The 23,047-nt window shown below is 34.5% G+C and overlaps 2 protein-coding genes and 1 pseudogene across 2 annotated transcripts; all 3 read right to left on the reverse strand.

The window, feature by feature from the left end:
• Positions 1-738: 738 nt before the first annotated feature.
• On the reverse strand, positions 739-2,580 carry LOC132640271 (F-box protein PP2-B10-like). The gene is made up of 3 exons (XM_060356792.1): positions 2,467-2,580; positions 2,151-2,236; positions 739-1,365 (listed from the first exon to the last, which is right to left on the reverse strand). Exons 1-3 carry the CDS (start codon positions 2,467-2,469, stop codon positions 960-962), a joined length of 495 nt encoding a protein of 164 aa, XP_060212775.1. The 5' UTR covers positions 2,470-2,580; the 3' UTR covers positions 739-959.
• Positions 2,581-10,690: 8,110 nt separating this feature from the next.
• On the reverse strand, positions 10,691-12,146 carry LOC132642239 (putative F-box protein PP2-B12; annotated as a pseudogene).
• A 1,668-nt stretch (positions 12,147-13,814) lies between these two features.
• LOC132640272 (pleiotropic drug resistance protein 1-like) lies at positions 13,815-20,153 on the reverse strand. The gene is made up of 17 exons (XM_060356793.1): positions 19,329-20,153; positions 19,142-19,218; positions 18,985-19,038; positions 18,419-18,811; positions 17,808-18,089; positions 17,407-17,723; positions 17,162-17,322; positions 16,976-17,079; positions 16,739-16,895; positions 16,437-16,609; positions 16,011-16,343; positions 15,604-15,894; positions 15,428-15,511; positions 14,984-15,345; positions 14,721-14,892; positions 14,374-14,628; positions 13,815-14,257 (listed from the first exon to the last, which is right to left on the reverse strand). Exons 1-17 carry the CDS (start codon positions 19,387-19,389, stop codon positions 14,000-14,002), a joined length of 3,534 nt encoding a protein of 1,177 aa, XP_060212776.1. The 5' UTR covers positions 19,390-20,153; the 3' UTR covers positions 13,815-13,999.
• Between the last annotated feature and the right edge of the window lie 2,894 nt (positions 20,154-23,047).

Genomic DNA, 23,047 nt, shown 5'->3' on the forward strand with positions numbered 1-23,047 from the left:
AGAGGTTCATGAAGCTTTCTGCCATATAAATAATCTTCAATTTGCATTCTCCAGAACGCAAAATCTGTACCATCGAATTTACCGATGCCGTGCGTCGTACCATTTTCGCCTCCCATCGTTTCTAAATCACAACACAACCTGTTGCTCTGATACCAGTTGTTAGGATTTGAATCCCAAATCCAACCTTTGTAAGCAGGTTTCCAGGAAATATTGAAGGGTCACAGCTGGACCACTTAAATACCAACCTCCTTAGACAGAACCTACTTACGCTGTGATGTAAGCGAAGAATAAATAAATAACACACACAGATTTATAGTGGTTCACCCTCAATGTGAGAGCTACGTCCACGTTGCTGCTGCAGATCTTATTAAAGAAGAAATATTACAAGTGTTTACAACACTCAACCTCACAACCCCAATCCCAATTTCACTCAAGAATTTTTTTACTAAAAATTGTCTCAAAAGCCTTCTCTTACATAGGCCTTTCACTAAGAGTATTTCTCTTAGATTTTTCTCTCTCTTTGGGATGTGTTGTCTTCTTCAATTTTTGGTGGTATTTCCAAATGAAGCTTAGAACTCTATTTATAAGCTTCAGAAAAACGCGTGAACAGTAACCGCATTTTTATACGCGTGAACAGTAAACCGCGTTTTTATACGCGTGAATAGTACTCAACAATCCCAACTAGCATCAAAGTCAATGGCGCTTGACCTCAGCAAATACAGAACACCATCTAACAAGTAGAAGCCATGAAAACTCTTATTTTGAATTCGAAATTGGGTGGAAAACACACAAAGACATGCACTATTCAAGCTTCATCACTCTTACACGACATAGAGAGACTTGATGAAAAGAAGCCATAAACGACAAATTAAAAGACAAACAAAACGGAAACAACGAGTAGAGAACCACATCGAAAATGGTAGCACTACTTAAACATAGAGATCAGGACAGGACTCTATTTAATTTGGACGAATATCGATGCCCTTAACAATAATGCCACATTTCCAATTAGGATTTTTGATCTCCATCAATCTCATTTCCACTTCACCATCTTCACCAAAGTTGTTGAAAAATTCACCAAGCTTTATTTCCATCCAATCATCACTTCGTAGGTGTGGGAATATGCCATTTTCTCCTTCTCCTTTTGGCTTAGAGAGGAAAACAGTGTAGCCCTCTTCATCAGTTCCCTCTGCTTTTTCCTTCACAAATCTTACTGATGCAATTGCTTTTTCAAGTTCACGATGATTATCTGTTAACTTGAACACTAAATACGCCGAATAACTTGTCTTTTGAGTGAGTCGTCGTGTGTCTATCTTTCCTCGAATGTCGAGCCAACAAACATTGAGAAGCTCAGCTACCTCCGTACTGCATGAGAAAAAAAAGAATCAGGTTCCGCATGTGAATAGCCTAAGAAGATTTTATATTGTAAACAGGACTAGGCTTTTGTGTAATTATTGGGTCGGTAATATTTTTCTGTATTTGAATCGCAATAAATATTTTGGTGTGCACGAATGGATGCAACTTTTTTATAGGTTTAATTCAATTTAATATTCTTACACGAAACATACAAATCTACTAAAATTTAAGTGGATATTAGATTCTATGTCAAAAATTCAATGTATTTTTAAGAATTTTAAAGATTGAAACCAACATCAACAACAATGTATCCAATATATTTCCGTAAGTGGGAGTTTAGGGAGGATGGAGGCAGACTTTTCCCTGCCATTGCGTAGAGGCTGTTTCACATAGACCCTCAACTCAAGAAAATCATTTTTCAAAAATAACTTTAAAAAATGCAAGAGTTAAATTTTAAAAATTGAAACCGTTAAAGTTTAATTCTAGATTCGCCCCTAAAATTTAATTCTAGATCCGCCCCTAAAGCTATGATTCTTGTTTGAGAAAAACAAAAAGTCATTTTTTATTTTAACTGATTCAAGGATGGGAGCACACAGTGGCGGAGCCACACTAGGCCGAGGGTGTTCATCTGAACCCCCTCGGCGGAAAAAAAATACTATTTTTACAAGGTTAAATTTTTTTTTTTTTATATATATAGCAGATGTTGAACCCCCTTAGGCTTCTTCGTATGTTTATTTTTTTATATTTTGAACTCCCTCGGTGAAAATTCTGATTCCGCCACTGGGAGCACGTACCTAGAGTTGTGATTGTAGTTCCAAGTCCAATGCTCAGGATTGTCCGCCCATTCAATTGATAGCTCTCTTGCACCTAACCATGCACTCTGATCAAAGACAATGTTGTTAAAATACATTAATTTGAACAACAAAGGAAATAAATAAATCTTGATATCTATGAATAAACTTCTTTCCTGGTCATTCTAACTATCCATCTATTTGCTTCTCTAATATTTAATTGCAACAACAAACATAAAGCAGTTCTTCATGTTTCTTAACACTTGAGTTGTCAGAAAAAAATTAAAAACCAAATAGCCTAAGAATGAGAAGTACGTACCATCTTTCTTTTATAGCTCTGAAACTCTTTTATCTATTCGGCTCAATGGATGAAAAATCCTTTGCTACATACTGATTTATATAGGGAGAGAAAGTTGTTCAAAAGTTACAATTAGCTAGTAAGTTCTTACTTAGCAATTAAGCTAGTATATACCAGCCAAGTCATGTGACACGAGCTCACGTTGAAAACACACAATACTCGAAATGTTAAATATAACAGTTTTTTGGTCGCATTCCAAGATACTCTGAAAAAGACAAAAGAAAAAGTGTGAACATCGCATTAATATATTGGTCAAGACCTCGACACCTCCAAACCACTCTCTCGTTAAACGATAAAAGAATCTGCCAATCCACTTTTTATGATCAGGAACTTTTTATGTTTTTTTTCTTCAGATGTCCCGTATTTATATTCGAATCCGATTATATCTGGATTCATGGTGGGTAAAACTTATTTCTAGAGGAAGCGCTCTTTACTAAAGGTTTTTTCAAACTCAAAGCTTGAACTCGTGACCTCAGGTTAAGGGAAGAGTAGCTCTATATCCTGCATCAGATCCTTTGGTGGTAGAAACTTTTTATGTTACTATTGAATAAGGGGTACGTTTTCGTGCTCCGTTTTTTTACTCCACCCGATTCATAATAAGTGTCCACTTAATTTTTTCATTTGGGTTTAAAATAAGTGTTCATTTATATAATCAAGAGGAAATTAATTATTTCTTTCAAATTTGCCCCTATTTAGTTAAGTGAATTTTTATGTAATCAAGAAACTATATGAATTAGGTAATTTTTTATTAAGGATAGTTTAGTCAAAAGACCTTATGTTTTTCTAAGAGTTAGTACTCTCTTCGTTTTCACTTTTACTTGTCCACTTTGGACTTTTCACACTGTTTAAGAAATAATAAATGAAGTGCATAATTTACCAACGTGACCATATTAATTAGTGCATATTTTTATTGGATAAGCAAAATGATTTGAAGTGAGTAATTAATACTATGGGTAAAATAGAAAAAATAAAATTATCTTCTCTTGATATGCTAAAAGTGATAAGTAAAAGTGAAAATCTATTTTTAAAATACTGGACAAGTAAAAGTGAACGGAGGGAGTACATATTTTCTTAAAGGTATGTTAAAGGATAAGTGGAAAATTATTTTGAACCAGAGGGAGATTATATATATATATACTCCTAGCCTTTTTAATTTGGTCTGGAATAAGTTGTTTTGAATTTGTTTTTCAGATGATATCATTTTTTTTTAAAATTGTCCTTGTCTAATAAATGATTGAACAAATTTCTCAAAGGTTTTTACAATTTCCTATGCATATATTAAAGATGAGATCTAAAGGTTCTTTTAGTCAAATACTCACTTCGTTCACTTTTGTTTGTTCACTATATTAAAAAAAAAAATATTCACCTATAGCATATTAAGAGAAAAATAATTTTATTTTCCTGTTTTACCCTTAGCATTAACTACTATTCCCCAAATCATTTCCAAATCCATTAAGATTATACACCAATTAATACGGATATTATGATTAGATGTGCACTTCATTTATCATTTATTAAAGGAGTGCAAAGTATATCGGACAAGTAAAAGTGAACAGAGGGAGTAACATTCATAATTAATGTTATTAAGTAAATTTTCTTAATGGGGCGCGCAAACTCTTAAAACTTACTCAATATGGTCCCTTTTACTTGTCATGTTTGCATTTTGATTGTCCCTTAAAAAAATATTAATTAAAAGAATGATTCAACTAATCACATATTAATTAAAAGAATGATTCAACTAAATCACTCTTTCGTCTCAAAATATTTGTCGCATTTTTTATTTACACACTCATTAAGAAAGTATTTATAAGGGTAGTATTTTGATTATTTTACCCTCTTAATATATTTCATTATGTTCTCTCTTCTCAATAAATATTTACTCCATTAATGATGAAATCTCTTAAATTTTGGTATGTGAACTCACAAAATCAGCCCATGATGTAATTAATACAAGGATAAAATAAAAAAAAAAACTACTTAATTTTATCTTGGATAAATAATACAACAAATATTTTTTGTAAAGACGACAAATATTTTGAGACGGAGGGAGTATTTGATCCCAATTTAAAGCTGTACTCTTCCTTTCACCAAATTAGAGTAAATGAAAAGGCGGAAAAATAATAAAATTTGTCTTTATTTTTTTAAAATAACAAGTATTTTAGATCAATTACTTTTATTCCAATTGTTTGTTGTCCAACACATAAAGATAAGTTTTTTTACACCATCTTAACAAATCAAGAGTGAATCAATTAATTTCTTAAATGTTACTCTTATCATTAAGTAACAATTTTTCAAACTTATTGAATACTAGCAGCCAAATTTAGTTTTTCAAAGAATGTTAATAAGGATAACTTAATAAATTTAACACATACTTCCTCCGCCTCAAATTATCTATCGTAATTACTAAAAATAGTTGTCTCAAATTATTTGTCATTTTATAAGTTCAAGCCACAATTAATTATTTTTCCTCATTTTACCCTTAATAGATATTTAGTTATTAATGAAGATGACAAATAAATAGAGTAAACATTTAATGGAGTGAGATCACAACTTAGACACAAATAAGAGTAAAGTTAGTTAAATACTCATCCTAATTAATATTTTTGAAGGAGCGTGTAAAATAAAAAAATAAAAAACGACATATAGTTGGCACGGAGGGAGTAAAAGATATTTTCTTAACGGGGAAGCAAATTACAAACAAACAAGTTAAAGGAAATAAAATAAATATTACGGAGTATTAAGTATGATAATTAAAAAGGATTGGAAAGATTACTTAAATAGGACGGGAGGGAGTATTAAATATTTGTTGAATTTTACACGATTTCATAATGGAGTTAGAAATTTAGAATATTGTTCATCCAAATTTAATAAAGCTTATTCCTTGTTTACTGTAGGTAAGTGGACACACATGTACAATTATTTCCTTTTGTTGATTTATACTAGCATTATTTATTCCTAACAATCTCCCGGCCTCTTGAATCTTGATATTAGGTGCAGTACACAAGAAAAAGTATAATCCAAATATGGACAAGTTCATTTGGTCCCTTACAAACGGCTTTGAAAGTTGAATAGCACTCTACTTTTTCCGTCTTATTTTTTGTGACGTAGCTTGATTGGACGAAAAAAAATTAAAAAAAAAAAACAGAAGAAAGAAATTTGGATATTGCAATCTTAAACATGCTGTGAGATTTCTATTAACAAAAAGAGAAATAGCAAGTATATTTTCATTTCTCATTAACAGACTAATTATTCTTACACAAAAACTTGGAAATCAGTAAGGAAGAAATAAAGGAACATACACAGTAATCATAAACATAATAATAAACAAAAAAATGTTACATCAAACGATCTTCAAGTTGTGACCTATATATAAATTTTGTAACTTCTTCCTTTCTCATAAGTACTCTTTGGTAGGTCAAGTCTTTTATCTTCTCTGGAAATTGAATGCCTTAATGGCCAAAGCAAATGTTAAGGCGAACATAACAGGCAACGCGACGATCACAGCTGCAACTATGTCACGCCCCGGACCATGGCCTGGACGTAACACGGCACTCGGTGCCTGATTGCATGTGACCTAGCGAACCACATGACTTGCTGAACCATCATGATACATAACATAAGCGGACCCTTATTGAATGCATGATGAGCCTTTATAAAACGTAATAAGTCATAATACTTAATAATGTACTTGTTTAAACATGAGTGAGCCAAAATGACTATACGACTCCAAATGTCTGACATGGCATAGCTGACTTGTCTAGTCTATGAAACCTCTATCATGAGTCTGACTGGAAAACATAATTACTGGGACAAGGCCCCCAGCATACCTTTACATGCAAAACTAAACAGAGAAATACAATGTTTAAACCCCGAATGAGATGGGGCTCATCGATAAGCTGGTACGAGTAAATCCTAATGATCAGAAGCGTCGTCCTGTAACTCCGTACCTGCATCGTGAAATACAGGCCCCCGGGCAATAAAAGGGGACGTCAGCACATTGAATGTACCGGTATGTAAAGCAACCGGAAGAAATAACATGGGACATGGACTAACATGATAAGAACTGAAACTGAAAACTTGGACATGAACATGAGCATGAGCATGAGTACATATATGTATACATAACATGAGTAAAACATGATAAGTAGGGAGAGCATTTCATAAACCGACGTATCATATCATAACATATCACCACGTGGATACGTGGAGTCTGGTACCTCGCCGGACCAGCAGAGCCCCTATACCTTGCCAGGTATAAGGTAGTAATTTACCACGTGGGTACGTGGAGTCTGGTACCTCGCCGGACCAGCAGAGCCCTCATACCTTGCCTGAGGTAGTAAGGTACCTGATGGATCCATTCAGTGTAAAATTAAGGTATCGTCTTATCCGGGCGGAGCGATCCTTGTCCTACGGTGGCTCCGTAGTTTCAGGCTATCTGAGCCTTCTCGGTAATTTGTGCAACTCCCAAAAACATGAACATAATATAGTTGGCTAAAAGCCCATGAATTTCGTGAATTTACTTGTACTTGTCTTGAAATCATGATTTCACGAAATGACTTGTAAATATGGTTTCATGAAATAATCTTGTAAACATGTCCTTGATTTATGAGTAATACAATAGTTCATAATCATATATTTGTAGTTGACTTGAAAACATGTTTATAACTTGCAAAATAACTCATGCAGTTTCATATGAACATAATGAGAACGCATGAGAAAGAATTCATGATTCATGGATTAAGTTAGGATTCCTAATATCCATAATGGAAGGTTAAGAATACAATAACGAACATAGATACGAAATTCGTGTACATACATACATAATTACGGGCTACCAATATGTTGGGTTTAATGCCCTAGGATTTGAACTTCATAGATTTTACGAAACGGATCATGGGGAAGAACGTAGAGGTTCCCACATGTGGATGGAAGTTCTACATACCTTAACCTTCCGCTTTTGAACGTATCACAATGTTCTTCACTCCCTTCAACTTCAATCTATAGCAATACAAGTCATAGGGATTCTATATTAGCAAAACAATATCCATGTTTTATTCATCTAAGTATTTTATCAAACACTTAGTGGGCATGAAGCTCTATAACCCTCATTAATGGTGTTTTCTTCACCAAATCCCCATTCTTTTACTTCTAGTTAACTCTACAATCTCAATTTGATGTAATTAACATCATTCTTCATCACCCATATGAATACAACAATCCCAAGTCAACAATCCAACAACTATAGCATAATTCATATAATTCCCTTCAACAAACCCAATTATTATTCTCCCTAGAATTCATCAATTCACAACTATAAGTGATTAGGGAGTAGAAACATTACCTTTTTGGGTAGTCACCACGAAATCAACACCCCCAAGTCCGATCTTTGGCTTAAAATGATGGCAACAACTTGTACTACTCTTTATCTTTCACGAGCTTTGAGATTCGGGGCCTTAAACTTGGTTGATTCTCTACTTTCTCTCTCTAGTTTCCCTTCTCTCTCACTTTCTCTCTCTAAAATCTGATTTTTGGGGAAGAAATGGGGCTGCTAGGGTTTTATTTTCTTTATATACCAAGGGGAAAATGGGTTGACCCAACTTGAAAATGGGTCGGGACCTTTCTGTCTTAAAACGTCCATATCTCCCTGTCCCGATGTCATATGTGAACCCACAACCTATAGTTGGAAAGGTATTCCAATTATCTACAACTTTCATTCTTTGAGTTTTCCCAAATTCTCAACTTACGATAGGGTTATGGCCTCCCGAAGTCAGGCGACCCGAAACATAATTGCGGACCAAGGTACGCCCATGTTACGGTCCCGTAACACAAGGGACGGACCGTAACTTGGCGTCGTACCTTGGTGAAAATTTCCAGAAAGTTTCTGGAAATTTTCCCTGTGTTACGGTCCGCAACACAAGGTACAGCCCGTAACACGAAGGACGGACCGTATCTTGGGACCGTATCTTGGAGGAAATTTCCAGTGAAGTTCTGGAAATTTTATCTGTGTTACGGCTCACTGTTACGGCCCGTAACACAAGTTACGGTCCGTAACTCGTCACCGTAACGCAGACGAGTTTTCCAGCGAACAGGCTTCAGTCAAATGGGCATAACTCTTTGCACAGATGTCCGCTTAATCCCCATAATATACCGTTGGAAAGCTATTCAATAGGGCTGCAACTTTCATCAAGGAAGTTCTTCCAGATTCACAACGGATCAAGGAGTTATCACTGCCCGAAATAGGCCTATCAACCCACTAGAACTCTAATGATTTAAGCTTAACTCAGCTCCGAGATGCGGGGTGTTACAAACTACTTCAAGAAAATCATGCTTAAATCCAAAATAACGCCTCAAGAATTGTTCCACATTTTCTTCATCGATAAGTTTGATATGAAGGACTTAGGTGATCTTCATTATTTTCTTGGTATTCAAGTTGTTCGCTCTTCTCATGGACTTCACTTATCTTAGCAAAAGTATATATCCGATATGCAGAGGCGAATCCAGGATTTTGAGGTTCCGGGTGCCACACTATTTTAGACTTCGAATTGATCTATTTTGAGCTTCGATTCGGGTATTCGTTTTTTTCAGTTCTGTTATTCATTTTTGGTGTATCTACAAACTGATTACCAAACTATTTTGTTCTTTGATTTGATTTTTTTAGCTTCCGTTCCGGTTATTCGTATTTTTAATTTATATACACAAGTCGACTAAACGGAATAATTTAATAATTATGACAATTTTGAACAAAGCATAAAACTTCAATAGTATTACTATATAAAAAAAAATATTATTCATTTATAATTCTCCTCGACGAATTTTCATATTCTGGAGCTATCGTCTAACTCAATCAAGAATAAATAATGAAAACTAGAGCTAAAATTCATTGTTAATGCATATTTAGATACTCAAAACATAAACTTAGTGAACACTACGAATACTATAAAAACAGAAGCAAGAATTAATTAAATTTAAAAATTCAATAAATCCTCAAAAAAAAAAAAAAAGAGAGTCCGTAGCAAATAAAGAAAAAGAAATGTGGAAACAAGGAAAAGAAAGAAAAGAAGAAGCAAAATAGAAAGAGAAAAAGAAGAAAAGAGGAGAGCAAATATCGTGTAGTTTTTAAATGTAGATAACAGTAGTTTTTACCAAAAAATGTAGTACGCTTGGATTCGATTCCGTGCGTTTTGTGCGGAAAATCTGGGCCTTTACCAATGGCATCAGCCAACCATTTGTCAATACGAGTGCCAATTGATATATCTCTACTATATCATATATATAACAAGGTTTCGATTGAGGTATGCGGGTGGCATGACACTCCCCCCCTCCCCCCCCCCACTAGATCCGCCCCCGTTGATATCCTTCTTAAGTTTCATATGCATATATGCAAACCTGTTCGTACCCCTATTGCTTCTCGTACTTCTATATCACTTACGGATGGTGAATTACTTTTAGATCCTATTGAATGTAGGAGTATTGTTGGTGTTCTTCAATACTTGATTATGACTCGTCCAAATATTGCCTATGCTGTTAATATTGTTTCTCAATTTATGCATGCTCCTCATACAACTCTTCTGCATTGTGTGAAGCCTATTTTCAGATATTTGCAAGGCACCATCACATATATATGGACTGTTCTTACGTGCCTCTTCTTTTACTTCTTGCCTATTCTGATGTTGATTGGGATGGTTGTCCTGATAGTCGTCGCTCTACCACCAGATTTGCTATGTTCTTGGGCTCCAATCTTATATCTTGGCGTGCAAAGAAGCAACCAACAATCTCTAAATCTACCACAGAAGCCGAATATAGAGCTATTGCTTATACTATTGCTGAGACCACTTGGATTCATCATATACTTTGTGAGCTTAGTCTTTTTTTTTTTTTGCATGAACCAATTCGAGTATTGTGTGACAATGTCAGTTCCACATATATGTCACGTGAAAATGGCAGTTCCACATAGATGTCACGTGACCCAGTGTTTCATGATCGCTCAAAGCACATTGATGTTGATTTCCATTATGTTTGTGACAAAGTTGCTCGGGGTGATCTTGTTGTGCAATATGTCCCTACTTGTTCACAACTTGCTGATATTTTTATGAAAGGATTACCCTCATCTCAGTTTTATCTTTTACGTGACAATTTGAACGTCATCTCTGCCAGTCCAGATTGAGGGGGTGTATTAGGACCCTTATTGTATTTAGACTTTTATTGTACTTATCCCATAGATAACATTCTTATCTTAAGTACTTATCTATACATGTATATTTATCATTATAAATAGAAGTTACTGTGGCTCGTAAATTATCGAGCCATTCACCAAAACTCTCTCAAACTTCACCATCTTCTCTAAAGTTGTTGAAAAATTCACCAAGTTTTATTTCCATCCAACCATCACTTCCTGTATGTGGGAATATGCCATTTTCTCCTTCTCCCTTTGCCTTAAGAGAGGAAAACGGTGTAGCCTTCTTCGTCAGTTCCCTCTGCTTTTTCCTTCACAAATCTTACTGATGCAATTGCTTTTTCAAGTTCGCGATGATCATCCGTTAACTTGAACACTTAATATGCCGAGTAACTAGTCTTTCGAGCTATTAGACTTGTGTCTATCTTTCCTGGAATGCCGAGCCAACAAACGTTCAGAAGCTCAGCCACTTCTGTACTGTCCGAGAAAAAAAAATCAGGTTCACACGTGAGAAGTCTAACAAGATTTAATATAATAATAAACTGATCTCTTCGTCTTTTGTGTGATTTTTGGGGAATAATATCTTATGTGTTTGAAATTGCAAAATATATGCCTGAGTAGGCCGAAGTGATGCGGCCTTTTTCAATAAGTTCATTTAAATATTTGTTAAAGTCAAATTAAGCAAAGTACAGTGTGTTATTCTGGGCTTGAGTCTAATGTTTCCCATTATCAAAAAGAATTTTAAACGTTTGACATGAGTAAGAATCAGGCTCACAACACATGAGGAGGCTTGATGAGTCGGTTACACACTTTTATAAGCCTATTAAAATTTTGATCCAATAATGTCATGAAATGTTCAGGGTTTTTAAAAAAAAGACAGTCCGGTTTACTAAGCTCTCGTCATGGGCGGGTACAAGAGGAAGAGTCGCGGACCACATGTGTCTATTGTACGCAGCTTTACTCTATATTTTTATAGGAGATTGTTTTCAAGTCTCAAACCTGTGACCTCCTCACCGTCACATGGAGAAAACTTCGAAATGTTCAGGTTAAGAATCTCAAAAGTTTACTCATTAAAATTAAAATTTCTGAATCTACCTCTAACGATACAATACTGATTTGTGAAGAAGTGACTTCAATGTCTTTAGTTTAACTGATTCGAGGATGAGAGAGATACCTAGGGTTGAGAATGTTCCAAGTCCAATGCTCAGGATTGTCTGCCCATTCAATTGAAAGCTCTCTTTCACCTAACCACGCACTCCAATAATTAAGCACAATATATATATATATATAAACCATTAGTCGAGGACAGAATACAATGCAATACAAAACTCAGATACTACTACACTATAAAAATTAACCATAATACAATTAAAGTAAGGCTCATGAGAAAGAATAACTTAGTTACCATCTTTTTATTTTATGATGCTCTCATCTTTTTGGCTCAATGTACGAAATTCCTTTGCTACATAATGATATATATAGGCAGAAGGTGGTTCAAAAGTTACAATTACCTAGTAAGTTCTTACTTAGCAATTAAGGTATACACCAGCCAAGTCATGTGAGGGGAGTTCGCGTTGGAAACTCACAATACTCGAAATGTTTAATTTGCAGCTTTTTGGTCGCATTCAAGATATTGTGAAAAAGACAAAAATTTAAGTGTGAACATCACATTAATGTATGGTCATGAGTCTTCCATTAAACGATATTCTCCCCCTCATTTTTACTTGTCATATATTGACTTGACATTCTTATTAAGGAGTCAAAAATAAAATGATAATTTTATTATATCACTCCTAATTATTGTTAAGTAATAATGATTGAAATCGATTACAATTTATCAGAAAAATTGTGTAGCTAACTAATTGAATATTGGGCTCTGAAAACTTCACGTATTCCCCATAAAAAATAATTTTGAAGCCAAAATTTTCATATCTTTTCATCATATACAATTTTTAAAAATTTCAACCTTTTATCCACAATATTGGAGCCTTCAGCTCTAACATTTATAGAATTTTTAAGTATTTTCTTGAATACTTGTGTATCAATTTCTTTTTTGTTTCTCTCTCCATTTCTTCAAAAATGTTCTCAACATAACAGCTGCTAAATTAGAGAATTTGTGTCATTAAGGAAAAAGATATTGAGTTTAAGAATATATAGCAAAAAATGGAGTAATGTAGGGACGTTGATGGAGCAATTTAATTACTAGCCAAGTTGGATTATTTGAAAGTGTTGGAAAAAGGAATTGGAAAATCCGACTTATTAATAATAAGGGTAAAATAGGAACAAAATGGTAAATTATCTCTCAATTGTCTAATCTAAACTGAATAAGTAAAAATGGATAACTTATTTTAGTTTACATGACAAGTAAAAATGAACGGATGGAGTACGATCAGAAACTTTTTATGTTATTGGACAAAGGAAATATTACTCCATTTTGTTATTAAGTAAGGGTTACTTAACAGTCGGTTCGGTTTTGTATGCAATTGATTTGGTTTATTGAATCTTTAAACATACTAAATCAATAAAATATTCTTTATCGATTATTAGTTAATCAATTAGTGATTCTTAACGATTCGATTATCTATTTACCCGATAAAAGAATATCTTTTAGGGGCCGATGACCAACCTGCTCCTCTAATTATTTTCTTTCCCTTCTTGATCTATATTTGTTAATATGTACTTTTTTAATACCAGACAAGCTAACGGAAAACTGCAACATTTTAGCATCAACCTGAACTAAATTCCTTTCTTGGTTTCACGTTCAATTTTGTTGAGTTTGTATCAGAAAATCTAGTGCAACTAAATGGATGGTACATAACAGGGTGAATTTCACTTGCCTTTTACAGGAAGGACAATAATCCAACCATTCATTTGGTAGAAAATTTTAAATAATTCTCTTATGAATCATAAATCAGGGATGAAAAGGTAGATATTAGGTTATTGATATAACCGTTTAAGTAAACTCAAAAAATCAATAATTGAACTGATAGGCCAATATGAAAAACAAAAATAATTTGAAAATCATTAAACTTGTAACCTGATACCTTAACAATATTGTGCAAACTAGTAGTAGCGCTTTTCAACATTGAGAACAGAATTTGTGGAGGGGAAGGTAAGAAGAGAATAAATCCAAACATGGAGTAAATTGCTTGTATATTTTCATTTATCATTTACAATTTTTTTTTGTTTCTACAACAAAACTTGGGATTAAGGAAGAAACAAAAGAATATAAACAGCAGAAAAAGGTTACAAGAAGCAATCTTCAAGTAGTAAACTGTACGTAGTAGTTCTGTATTCTCTTCTTTCTCATAAGTTCTTCTCTTATCTTTTTTGGAAGTTGAATGCCTTGATGGCCAATGCAAACATGAAGGCGAAAACAACAGGCCATGCAATGATAATTGCTGCAACTACTCCAAGAAAATCATTCTCAAATCCAAAATAACGCCCCAAGAATTGTTCCACATTTTCATCATCGCTAAGCTTATTTTGGAGGTCTCCGAACTGTGATGCAACAAGACCATACAACGTCCATGCGACAGGGCAAGCCCAGTAGTACCATCTCCACCATATTGGAATACGCTGTTTTTAGCCACATGAAAAAAAAAAACGACAACGATAACATGTCATTTTTTCGAGATTCAAATTAGTTAACATGGACAAAAGTTAATGGAATTGAAGGATTTTCAAGAACTTACAGGTCGTGGAACGATGAATCCTGAGAAGAGATTCCATACTGCATAGAAGAAAGCCGCAACAATAGAAGCAACGTTTTGATTTGGGGTAACAGCCACAGTCATCATGCCATAGAAGGTGAAGTACAAGAGAGTGAAATACATGATGAAGAAGTACCAAAAGAACTTGGCAGTGGTCCATTCAAATCCTATCATTGCATACACAATGATACCATAGAAAGCCGCTTGTACAAATACATAAGGTATTTCAATAACAACCTGCAGGAAAGTGAATTTCTCATGGATAAATATGAACCCATTTTTAGGCAGAAATATGTATGCATTACTACAAAATAGAACAATTTTCCCACCTGTCCAAAGGCATAAGGTATAGCAGAATACATTCCAGCAGCTCTTTCTCTGTAAAATACAGTACGCTCAACGGCTACAACAGGCTGGACAGATGATGAATTTTGTACACCAAGGAAGAGAGTTGCAGCATACATAGATCCCATAGCATTAAAAAGATCCTGGCTCCGACTCCTGTGATCAATAAAGGTCGAAAAGTTTAGCTAAGTATTATAAGAATTACCTATTTTTCAAGTTTATATTTAATTCTCATTGTTTTACTTACACTTTGGTTCCAAGATCCCAGAACATTGTGCCAAAGACAAGTGCTAGGAATACTGTGAAAATAAATCTAACTGCCGTGTAAGCTGGATTACGCCAGTACGACAAATGTTGCTTCCAGAGACAAGCCATACATTGGGTCCAGAAAGGCTGTGAAAATTGAGTTTCAAAATGAAGATCCTTTGTACCGGGACGAGGAGTACTTAATTCAGCAATCAAGGCTTTGTTCCTCTTGTAGAGGTCTGACTTCTTGTACAAATCAGCAAAGTCAACCCCTAATATCATTTCTTGAGATGAGGCTGTTACTTCTAACATCCAAGTTGCTGGATTATAAGCCTCCTTAATCTTACTAACTCCAGGCATTGACTGAATACAAGATGAAACTAAAATTAGTATTTGATTATCTAAACTAGGAAAAAGAAAACACATATTTTCTTTGTTAACATACCTCAAAGTATTTGATCAAATGGCAAGAATAGCGACCCAGAGGACCAACATATATCTCTTGCCCACCTCGTTTCATTAGAAATAGCTGCAAAGCCATGTTTACTTTTATTATCCGGTGTCAAAGAAAAAGAGGAAACAAATATTAGCTTCATTGTCCTGAAATGTTAATAAACTCACCTCATCAAAGGTTTCAAAAATGTCGATGCTAGGCTGATGAATGGTACAGACGACGGTTCTTCCTGTATCGACAGTGTTCCTAACAGCTCTCATTACAATGGCAGCAGCTCTTGCATCCAACCCTGAAGTTGGTTCATCCATGAAAATGATAGAGGGGTTTGCTACCAGTTCAACTGCAATGGTCAACCTTTTGCGTTGCTCGGTCGATAGACCATTGACTCCAGGCAATCCGACTAAAGCTGATCTTAATGGAGTTAGCTCCACAAGTTCCATAACTTCCTCAACAAACATCTGCAGAGAGGTGATATATCAAATATGTTCTGGCCTACCATACATGTTTCTTTAATATTTTCGACCAATTTGCAAGATAGATTATCACAATGGAGAAAAAATGTAGAGGAACTGACCTTTCTCTTGTTTTTGTCAACGTCTTGAGGTAAACGCAACCAAGCTGAGTAAACCAAGGACTCATAAACTGTAACATAAGGCGAATGGATGTCATTCTGCTCACAATATCCAGAAATACGTGCAAACGTTTCTTGCTTCTTTGGATATCCAGAAATCTTGATGTCGCCATCAATATATCCTCCTGTTTTTCTTCCGGCCAACACATCCATCAATGTTGTTTTACCAGCACCACTAACACCCATCAAAGCGGTGAGAACACCTGGCCTAAAAGCTCCACTCACACCCTTTAGTAGTACCAACCTATCTTCAGTGGAACCTTGTTCTTTTATTTCCTGCAATTCATTAGAATGTTAAGTTAGGTTTTCATAGCAAATAAAAGCCTACCGAGTCGTGGATATTATTAGTAACAAGTTCTAGAAAGTTACCAGAGGCATGTCAACAGAGTATACAACATCATCAAAAGTGATGGAATGGGGTTCAAATGGAAGAACCATTCCCTTCTTCTTATTCTGACCCTCAGTTCCACTTCCCTCAATGAGTTGAACATTATCAGCATTCTTATTGTCTTCTGATATCATAGCTTGAGGCTTACCAAATGCTGCAGTTATCCATAAGAAATAAGGTATTAACCGCCTTTCTAATAATAATTTTAATATCAATAAAGAGACCTATTAAAATGAGTTTTCTAAGAGATAATCCTTAAAGTCATAGCACCAGAGATACTCACGGTTCAGGTAAGCGAGTCCAATACTGTAGCAGAGGTTGAATATTATTATGAATCCAATAAGTGCCCCAACACCTATCCAGTACCAATATGCATCTGGAAAGAATCCTCGAGCTCTTACTACTGCAGCTCCAAGTGGCTCAACTCCATTTGGCGCGATCTATTTTAGTTAATAGTGGATATGAGCATCCATATACGAGAAAATTAGCTATTTGCATTTGTTTTGGAATATAGACTTACATGTTTCCAATTCTTTCCATTAAATTCATTCACAAGAATTGAATTCACAGAATACATTAAAGGTGAGATCCAGTAACCCCAGATCCACCATTTCTTCACATCATCTGCAACATCAGGAAAAATAGAAAATAAATATAGGTCTGATTGAACAGGAAATAGAATTTTAGAAAACATCATAAAATATACCTCTTGAGAGAATAAATCCACACAATGCAAATTGTAAAACCAGCGCCAGTGCTCCGAATGTGGTAGCGACTCCCATTGTTCTACCCGCTGCTCCAATGAATCTGAACAATCCTGATGCCATCTGGTGTACCAGTACGAGAAGAAAGAATTGTTTGAACAATCTGCAAAGCGATAGTCCCTTAATAGTTATGAAATTATGAAGGCCATCTAATTATCAGTTTTTTATTGTCTTTTTCTTCCCTTACCTTGAAACATTCGGATCAAATCCCATGACATAATATGTAAGAAACGTCCAAAGAGAAACTTCAATAAATGTTATAGGGATTTTGAGAATCCATGTGGGAAGGGCATAAGCCCATGAAGGGAAAAAGAGAAGGTCCCTTTGTTTGAAGAAGACGGGAAGCTTTAAAATTGTCAGGTTGATCTCGGCCATTCCATTAAACATAATCATAACGACCACGAAAAAGAGAGCTCCAGCATACATCCCTCCATCATCCATATTATCTCGGGGCATCTTAGTATGGAAAAAGACGGTCATCGTTATAAGTGCCATTACTGCGAGCTAAGAAAACAGAACAAAAACAAAGAGATCATTACCATTGGCACATGTTTATTTCTATATTTCTAATTGACCAGTAGTCAGTACCTGAAAGAGCTTGAAGATGTAAACAAATGAGTTCCGCTTCATCAGTAGGAATTCTCGTTCAGCGCAGACCTTCAATAATTGTTTCGTCCCAGTACCATACTTCTGGGTAGATAAAGCAGCAGGGTGGCTTTTGCTCTTGTCATATGGAGTTGCAAGCTCATCAGCGAGTTTCTTTCCAACATGGAAAGACTGATATGCCTCAGAAAATTCTTTTGATGTGACAAACCCGTAAGGTTCATCCCTTTTAGCCCAATATTGCTGTTGATCCTTTTTGGAAGTTACCTACCAGAAATAATTTAAAACATCTACATTTTAGATCATAAACTTCATTCTTGCATGTCTAAGACATAGTTAACTACATTAAGCTTTGGTATATTGAACAAATTAAGCTTTTTGGTGGTCAGCCACTTCAACATAGTATCATGATAGACGGAGGTCGTCGATTAAGTCACATCACTACCCATGAAAAAGAATCAGAGCTGCATGTGAAGGGACACATTGAATACATAATTAACGATATAAAAGTGCGATTTTTGTTAGAGTTTAAGCTTTTAGAAAATATGGTCACACACTTCGACACAATGTCATAAACTTTGCATTGTTTGACATACCTCTTGCAAGAAATCTGCCACTCCTTTTCTCTCGGGGCATTTGAATCCCATGGATTCGAAGAAGTCAAGAACCGCTTCTCGAGGGCCCTGATAGACAATGTATCCATCCGATAACAGAATTATGTCATCAAACAGGTTGTAAGTCTCGGGTGCTGGCTGCAACAGAGATATCACAGCAGTTCCCTTCAACAGCTGCACAGATTGTCTTAGAGAGTTGACAATGGAGAAAGTAGTTGAACTGTCCAATCCAGTTGAGATTTCATCCATGAAAAGTGCCTTTGATGGTCCAACAAGCATTTCACCCGTTGTTACACGTTTCTTTTGTCCCCCTGATATGCCCCTTAACATTTCATCGCCCACCATAGTGTCAGCACAGACGTCCAGTCCCAAAATCTGCAAATAGAAGTCAGAGCAAGAAAATTACTATTACTGGAAGATAACTATTGGTGACATCCATAAAAATTAGAATTTGGAACCTGAAAAATAATATAGGTAATCTGCTACAACAAGTTAAGATGCGCTATAACTGTAATATAGGAAGAATGCTTGGATACTGGAAATGTTACCTTAAGAACATAATCTGTTACAACATTAGCTTCCTGTCCTTTTGTTACTGAAGTCTACATTTCCCAAAAACAATAAAAAAAAAATTATAACTATAAATGTAATTAAATTTACTAAAAGATTTGTTATTCCCTTTCATTCCTTCTGCTGCATTCTTACCTTCATGTAGATATCAATATCATGATCCGGTTTGATATTAGCTGCTTTCTCTCTTCTTGATAGTTCAGCCAACATCTCTATACAAGTTTTCAAGAAAAAAAATAATTAGTAAATGAATATCTATACTTTTTCACTTACAAAAATTGAATTTAGTTAAAAAATTAAAAACAATAAGAAAAAGACTAACCATATCTTGGGCCAACTCCCTGGCATCTTGCAGAAAATTCCAGAGTTTCCCTTACAGTCATTTCTCCAATATGCAAGTCATGTTGGCTGATATAAACAGCTGTTTTTTGTGGCACAAATTCATGTAGTTCATGTCCATTATATGTCACATTCCCAGTAACCTGATTTCCCAAAAAAAGGGGAAGATCTTAGGGCCCGTTCTACTTCTATGAACTGACAGTGTAAAAAATTAATGTATCAAGTCACTTTAGAGATAATTAAAGGTATATCATCCCGTTTGACCATGAGAATTTTTCACTTTTTCCTTGAACTTTTTTCACTTTATTTGAGAATCAGTATTTGACCATGAAAATTTCAAATACAAACTGAAGTCGTATTTGAAATTTAAAAAACACCTAAAACCCAATTTTCAACTTTTTTCACTTTCATAACATTCAAACAACTAAATATTCTTTGCAAAAACTATAACAAACACAACTCTATCTTCAACTCCAAAATTCCAAATAACGTGAAACAAATTTGGTTTTCAAGTAGGCGTTTGGCCATGAAAGTTATTTTTTTTTTCCGGAATTTTCACTTTATTTGAAAGTCAGCTTTTGGTCCTGAAAATTTCAAATACAACTTAGAATTTGGTAAACACATCAAAACCTGGTTTCACTTTTTTTCATCATTTTTTTTCTTTTTTTCAAATCTTGCGCTAAATTTTTGGTTTTTATAAAAATGCCCGATTCAATTGGATCAAATGTGCCATCGGTTTGGGTTTTTGGTCAGTTGGTCGGATCAAATCTTTTAATTGAGTTGTTGTTTATTTGGTAGGTTAAAAAAAAAAAAGAGTAAAGAATGTATTAATCATGACATTTGAATTAGTGAAGCAATTTATTTATTTTTGTACTTAATAAAAATAAATGGGATTGAATTATGATATCATGTGATTATTCATATGTTACTCTTTTAGAGCAGATTTGGTTGTATGTTTTACGTAAATTAATCAAGTTGAATGATTTTGCTAGTTTTTAAAAATTAAGGTATAAATCATATTTCCTGTTTTTTAGAAAAAAAGGACATTCAAACAACCAAATATTCTTTGCAAAATGATATAACCAAACACAACTCCAACTTCCAAATTTCCAAATAAAGGTTTAAAAAAACTGGTTCTGTGACTAAACGCCTACTTAATTAGTGGAATTAGTGAACCAAAAAAAAAAAAAAAGACAAAGTAATCTTCTATAGTGGTTAAAATTGTAATGATTGTGTAAAAAAATCAATTATATTGTCAGTGAGTATAACATAATTTTTTTATAAAATGTTTTAACGGAAAAGGGTCATATTTGCCTCCGTACTCTTAAAAAATGATTATATTTACCCTTCGTTATACTTTTTTTTATATATTTGTCCTTACCATCCTCCTTTGGGGTCATATTTACTCTTGAACCGTTAAATTCCCTTGTCCCCACCTTATTGCTCTATGTGGCGCCTACGTGGATATTATTTTCTCCCTACTTAAATCTACCAAATTAAATCCGACCCAATCTAAAATAAAACCAACCCACTTGAGCTCACCACCGACGACGTGGACCAACACCTATTGCTCAAATTCAGTTTTTCTTGATTTTCCAATGAGGGTAGAAACGCCATTAAACCATAAATATCTCCTTATTTGAGTAATATTTTCTGGAAAGGAAGCTATTTGGGGATCTACTAGGTTATATTGTTTGAGACAAGAATAAATAAGAAGGGACAAATGTTTAATTGCAAGTTGCACCCCAAAAGATTATTAATAATGGAAAAAATATCCGCCAGAGAACCGTGTTCGCCGCAGTTGATCATCTCTGGTGACATTTAGTGGTCGGTTTAATTTTGGGCTGGATCGGATTTAATTTGATAAATTTAAGTTGGGAGACAATAATATCCACGTAGGATAATAAGGTGGGAACAAAGGGATTTAACGATTCAGGGATAAATATGACCCTAAAGTAAGATGATAAGGGAAAATGTATCAAAAAAGTATAACGAAAGACAAATGTAATTTTTTTTTAAGACGACAGGGGCAAATATAACCCTTTTCTCATGTTTCAATTTTAAAATTTACCGAAAAGGGGTTATGTTTTTTATATTTAATTTAAAAATTACCTTTTTAAATTACTTTAATTTTTTTACTTAGTTTACGAAAGAAAGTAGGATGAAGGAAAAAACTTACATAGCATATATTGCATGGGACTTTTGCTCAGTTAGGACGGAGGTGTAAATGTGATCCAACGATTAATGGCAAGGCAAATTTATTCCAAAAATTAGACGAAAGGTAAATATAAAGAATTTTCATATAAATGATTTTCCAAATTGCGGAGTAAATTTAGTCCTTTTCCCATGATATTTTGGAATTGAAAATGGGAAAATAACACTCTATGTCTATTTGGAGATTTTTTTTTTTTTTTACTCGAAATGGCCCATGTTTCTAATATTACCTGAAATGACCCTTTTATGCATCATTATATACTTTAATACAAGTTTATACATTGTCTACAGTAAGTGTATAATGTTGTATATCGTGTGTATAAACGCTACTACAAAAAAAAAAGTTGGGTATGCGGATGTAAGTAAAAAATATGACTACGTGGATGTAACATTTTACACTGAATTGTATATTATTGAAATTACTTACCTTTAGAGTAGGGTCAAGTTTTCCCGCCAAAGCTAATAACAAAGTAGTCTTTCCAGAACTTGGAGGTCCCAAAAGCAAAGTCAATCTGGAGGGCTTTATCATACCATTCACATCTTTGAGAATTGTTATTTGCCTCTTTCTACTTGGAAGCATGTGAATAGAATTCAAGAATGTCTTGAAGCAAAAAAAATAGGAAAGGAAAAAAAAAAGTTAGTTTCAATCAAAAGAAATACAAGTATTAAAATGGTTTATTTTTTTCATTCATATATTTACCTCAACAAAGTTGGTCATAAAGTTGATAAAAGTAGGCAAAGCTCTGCTTCCTACAAATGCATCTGCCTTGATATTTAGATGTTCATACCTCACTTCTATTGATGGCAAATCAATCCCAACTCTGTAAATTTTTCATTTTTTCCAAAAAAAAAAAAAAAAAAAAAAAAAAAACCACAAAATACCAATTAAATAAAAATGTAAAGACAAGTGAGGGATGACTTAGTGGTTAAGCACCTCCACCCACGACCGGTAGGTCCTGGGTTCGAGTCACACTGGAGGGGAAGTGTGAAAACACTATAAATCCTCCTAAATGGGGGAGGGAAAAATAAATAAAAAAAAAAATGTAAAAGGGTAACTCAACTCATTGTTAGATAAAGAAAAAACAAAAAAACCAAAATTCGATGCACTAAGTTCTCTTTATGCTTAGGTCTGAGCAAGGGCCAAGGGAGGAGCCAAAGTTGTGGTTACTAGTTCAGCAAAGTTTATTAAGTTTCATTCAAATCTTGTATTTCTGTTAAGAAAATTCATTTAATATGAAAAATAATCTATTCAGAATCCATTTAATAAAAAAAAATGTGGTCCCGAATCCATAAACTAAACATTCTAGCTCTGCCTGCCTGAAAGGCATCACATCGGGCCCATATTATGCAGCCATGTCCTGCATTTCTGTGAGAGGTTGTTATCACGGCCTTAACCTTCGCCCTCTACAACTCTTACTATCTGCGGGGTCTGAAAATGGGTTGATCACATTGAGTCTTTGTACAGTTTTACCTTGCATTTTTAGAAGA

Source organism: Lycium barbarum, chromosome 5 (genome assembly GCF_019175385.1).
Source record: "Lycium barbarum isolate Lr01 chromosome 5, ASM1917538v2, whole genome shotgun sequence".
In the NCBI taxonomy this organism is placed as follows: Eukaryota; Viridiplantae; Streptophyta; class Magnoliopsida; order Solanales; family Solanaceae; genus Lycium; species Lycium barbarum.

What these genes read in the sequence shown, in the direction of transcription:
- LOC132640272 (XM_060356793.1), bottom strand. Translation starts at nt 19,389, where the DNA reads ATGACTGTAAGGGAAACTCTGGAATTTTCTGCAAGATGCCAGGGAGTT. An exon ending in TAACAGATTATGTTCTTAAG is followed by an intron (nt 18,812 to 18,984) that starts GTAACATTTCCA and finishes TTCTATTTGCAG; the next exon opens with ATTTTGGGACTGGACGTCTG. An exon ending in TTTGATCCGAATGTTTCAAG is followed by an intron (nt 17,323 to 17,406) that starts GTAAGGGAAGAA and finishes ATCGCTTTGCAG; the next exon opens with ATTGTTCAAACAATTCTTTC.
- LOC132640271 (XM_060356792.1), bottom strand. An exon ending in AACTACAATCACAACTCTAG is followed by an intron (nt 1,366 to 2,150) that starts GTACGTGCTCCC and finishes TTTCTCATGCAG; the next exon opens with TACGGAGGTAGCTGAGCTTC.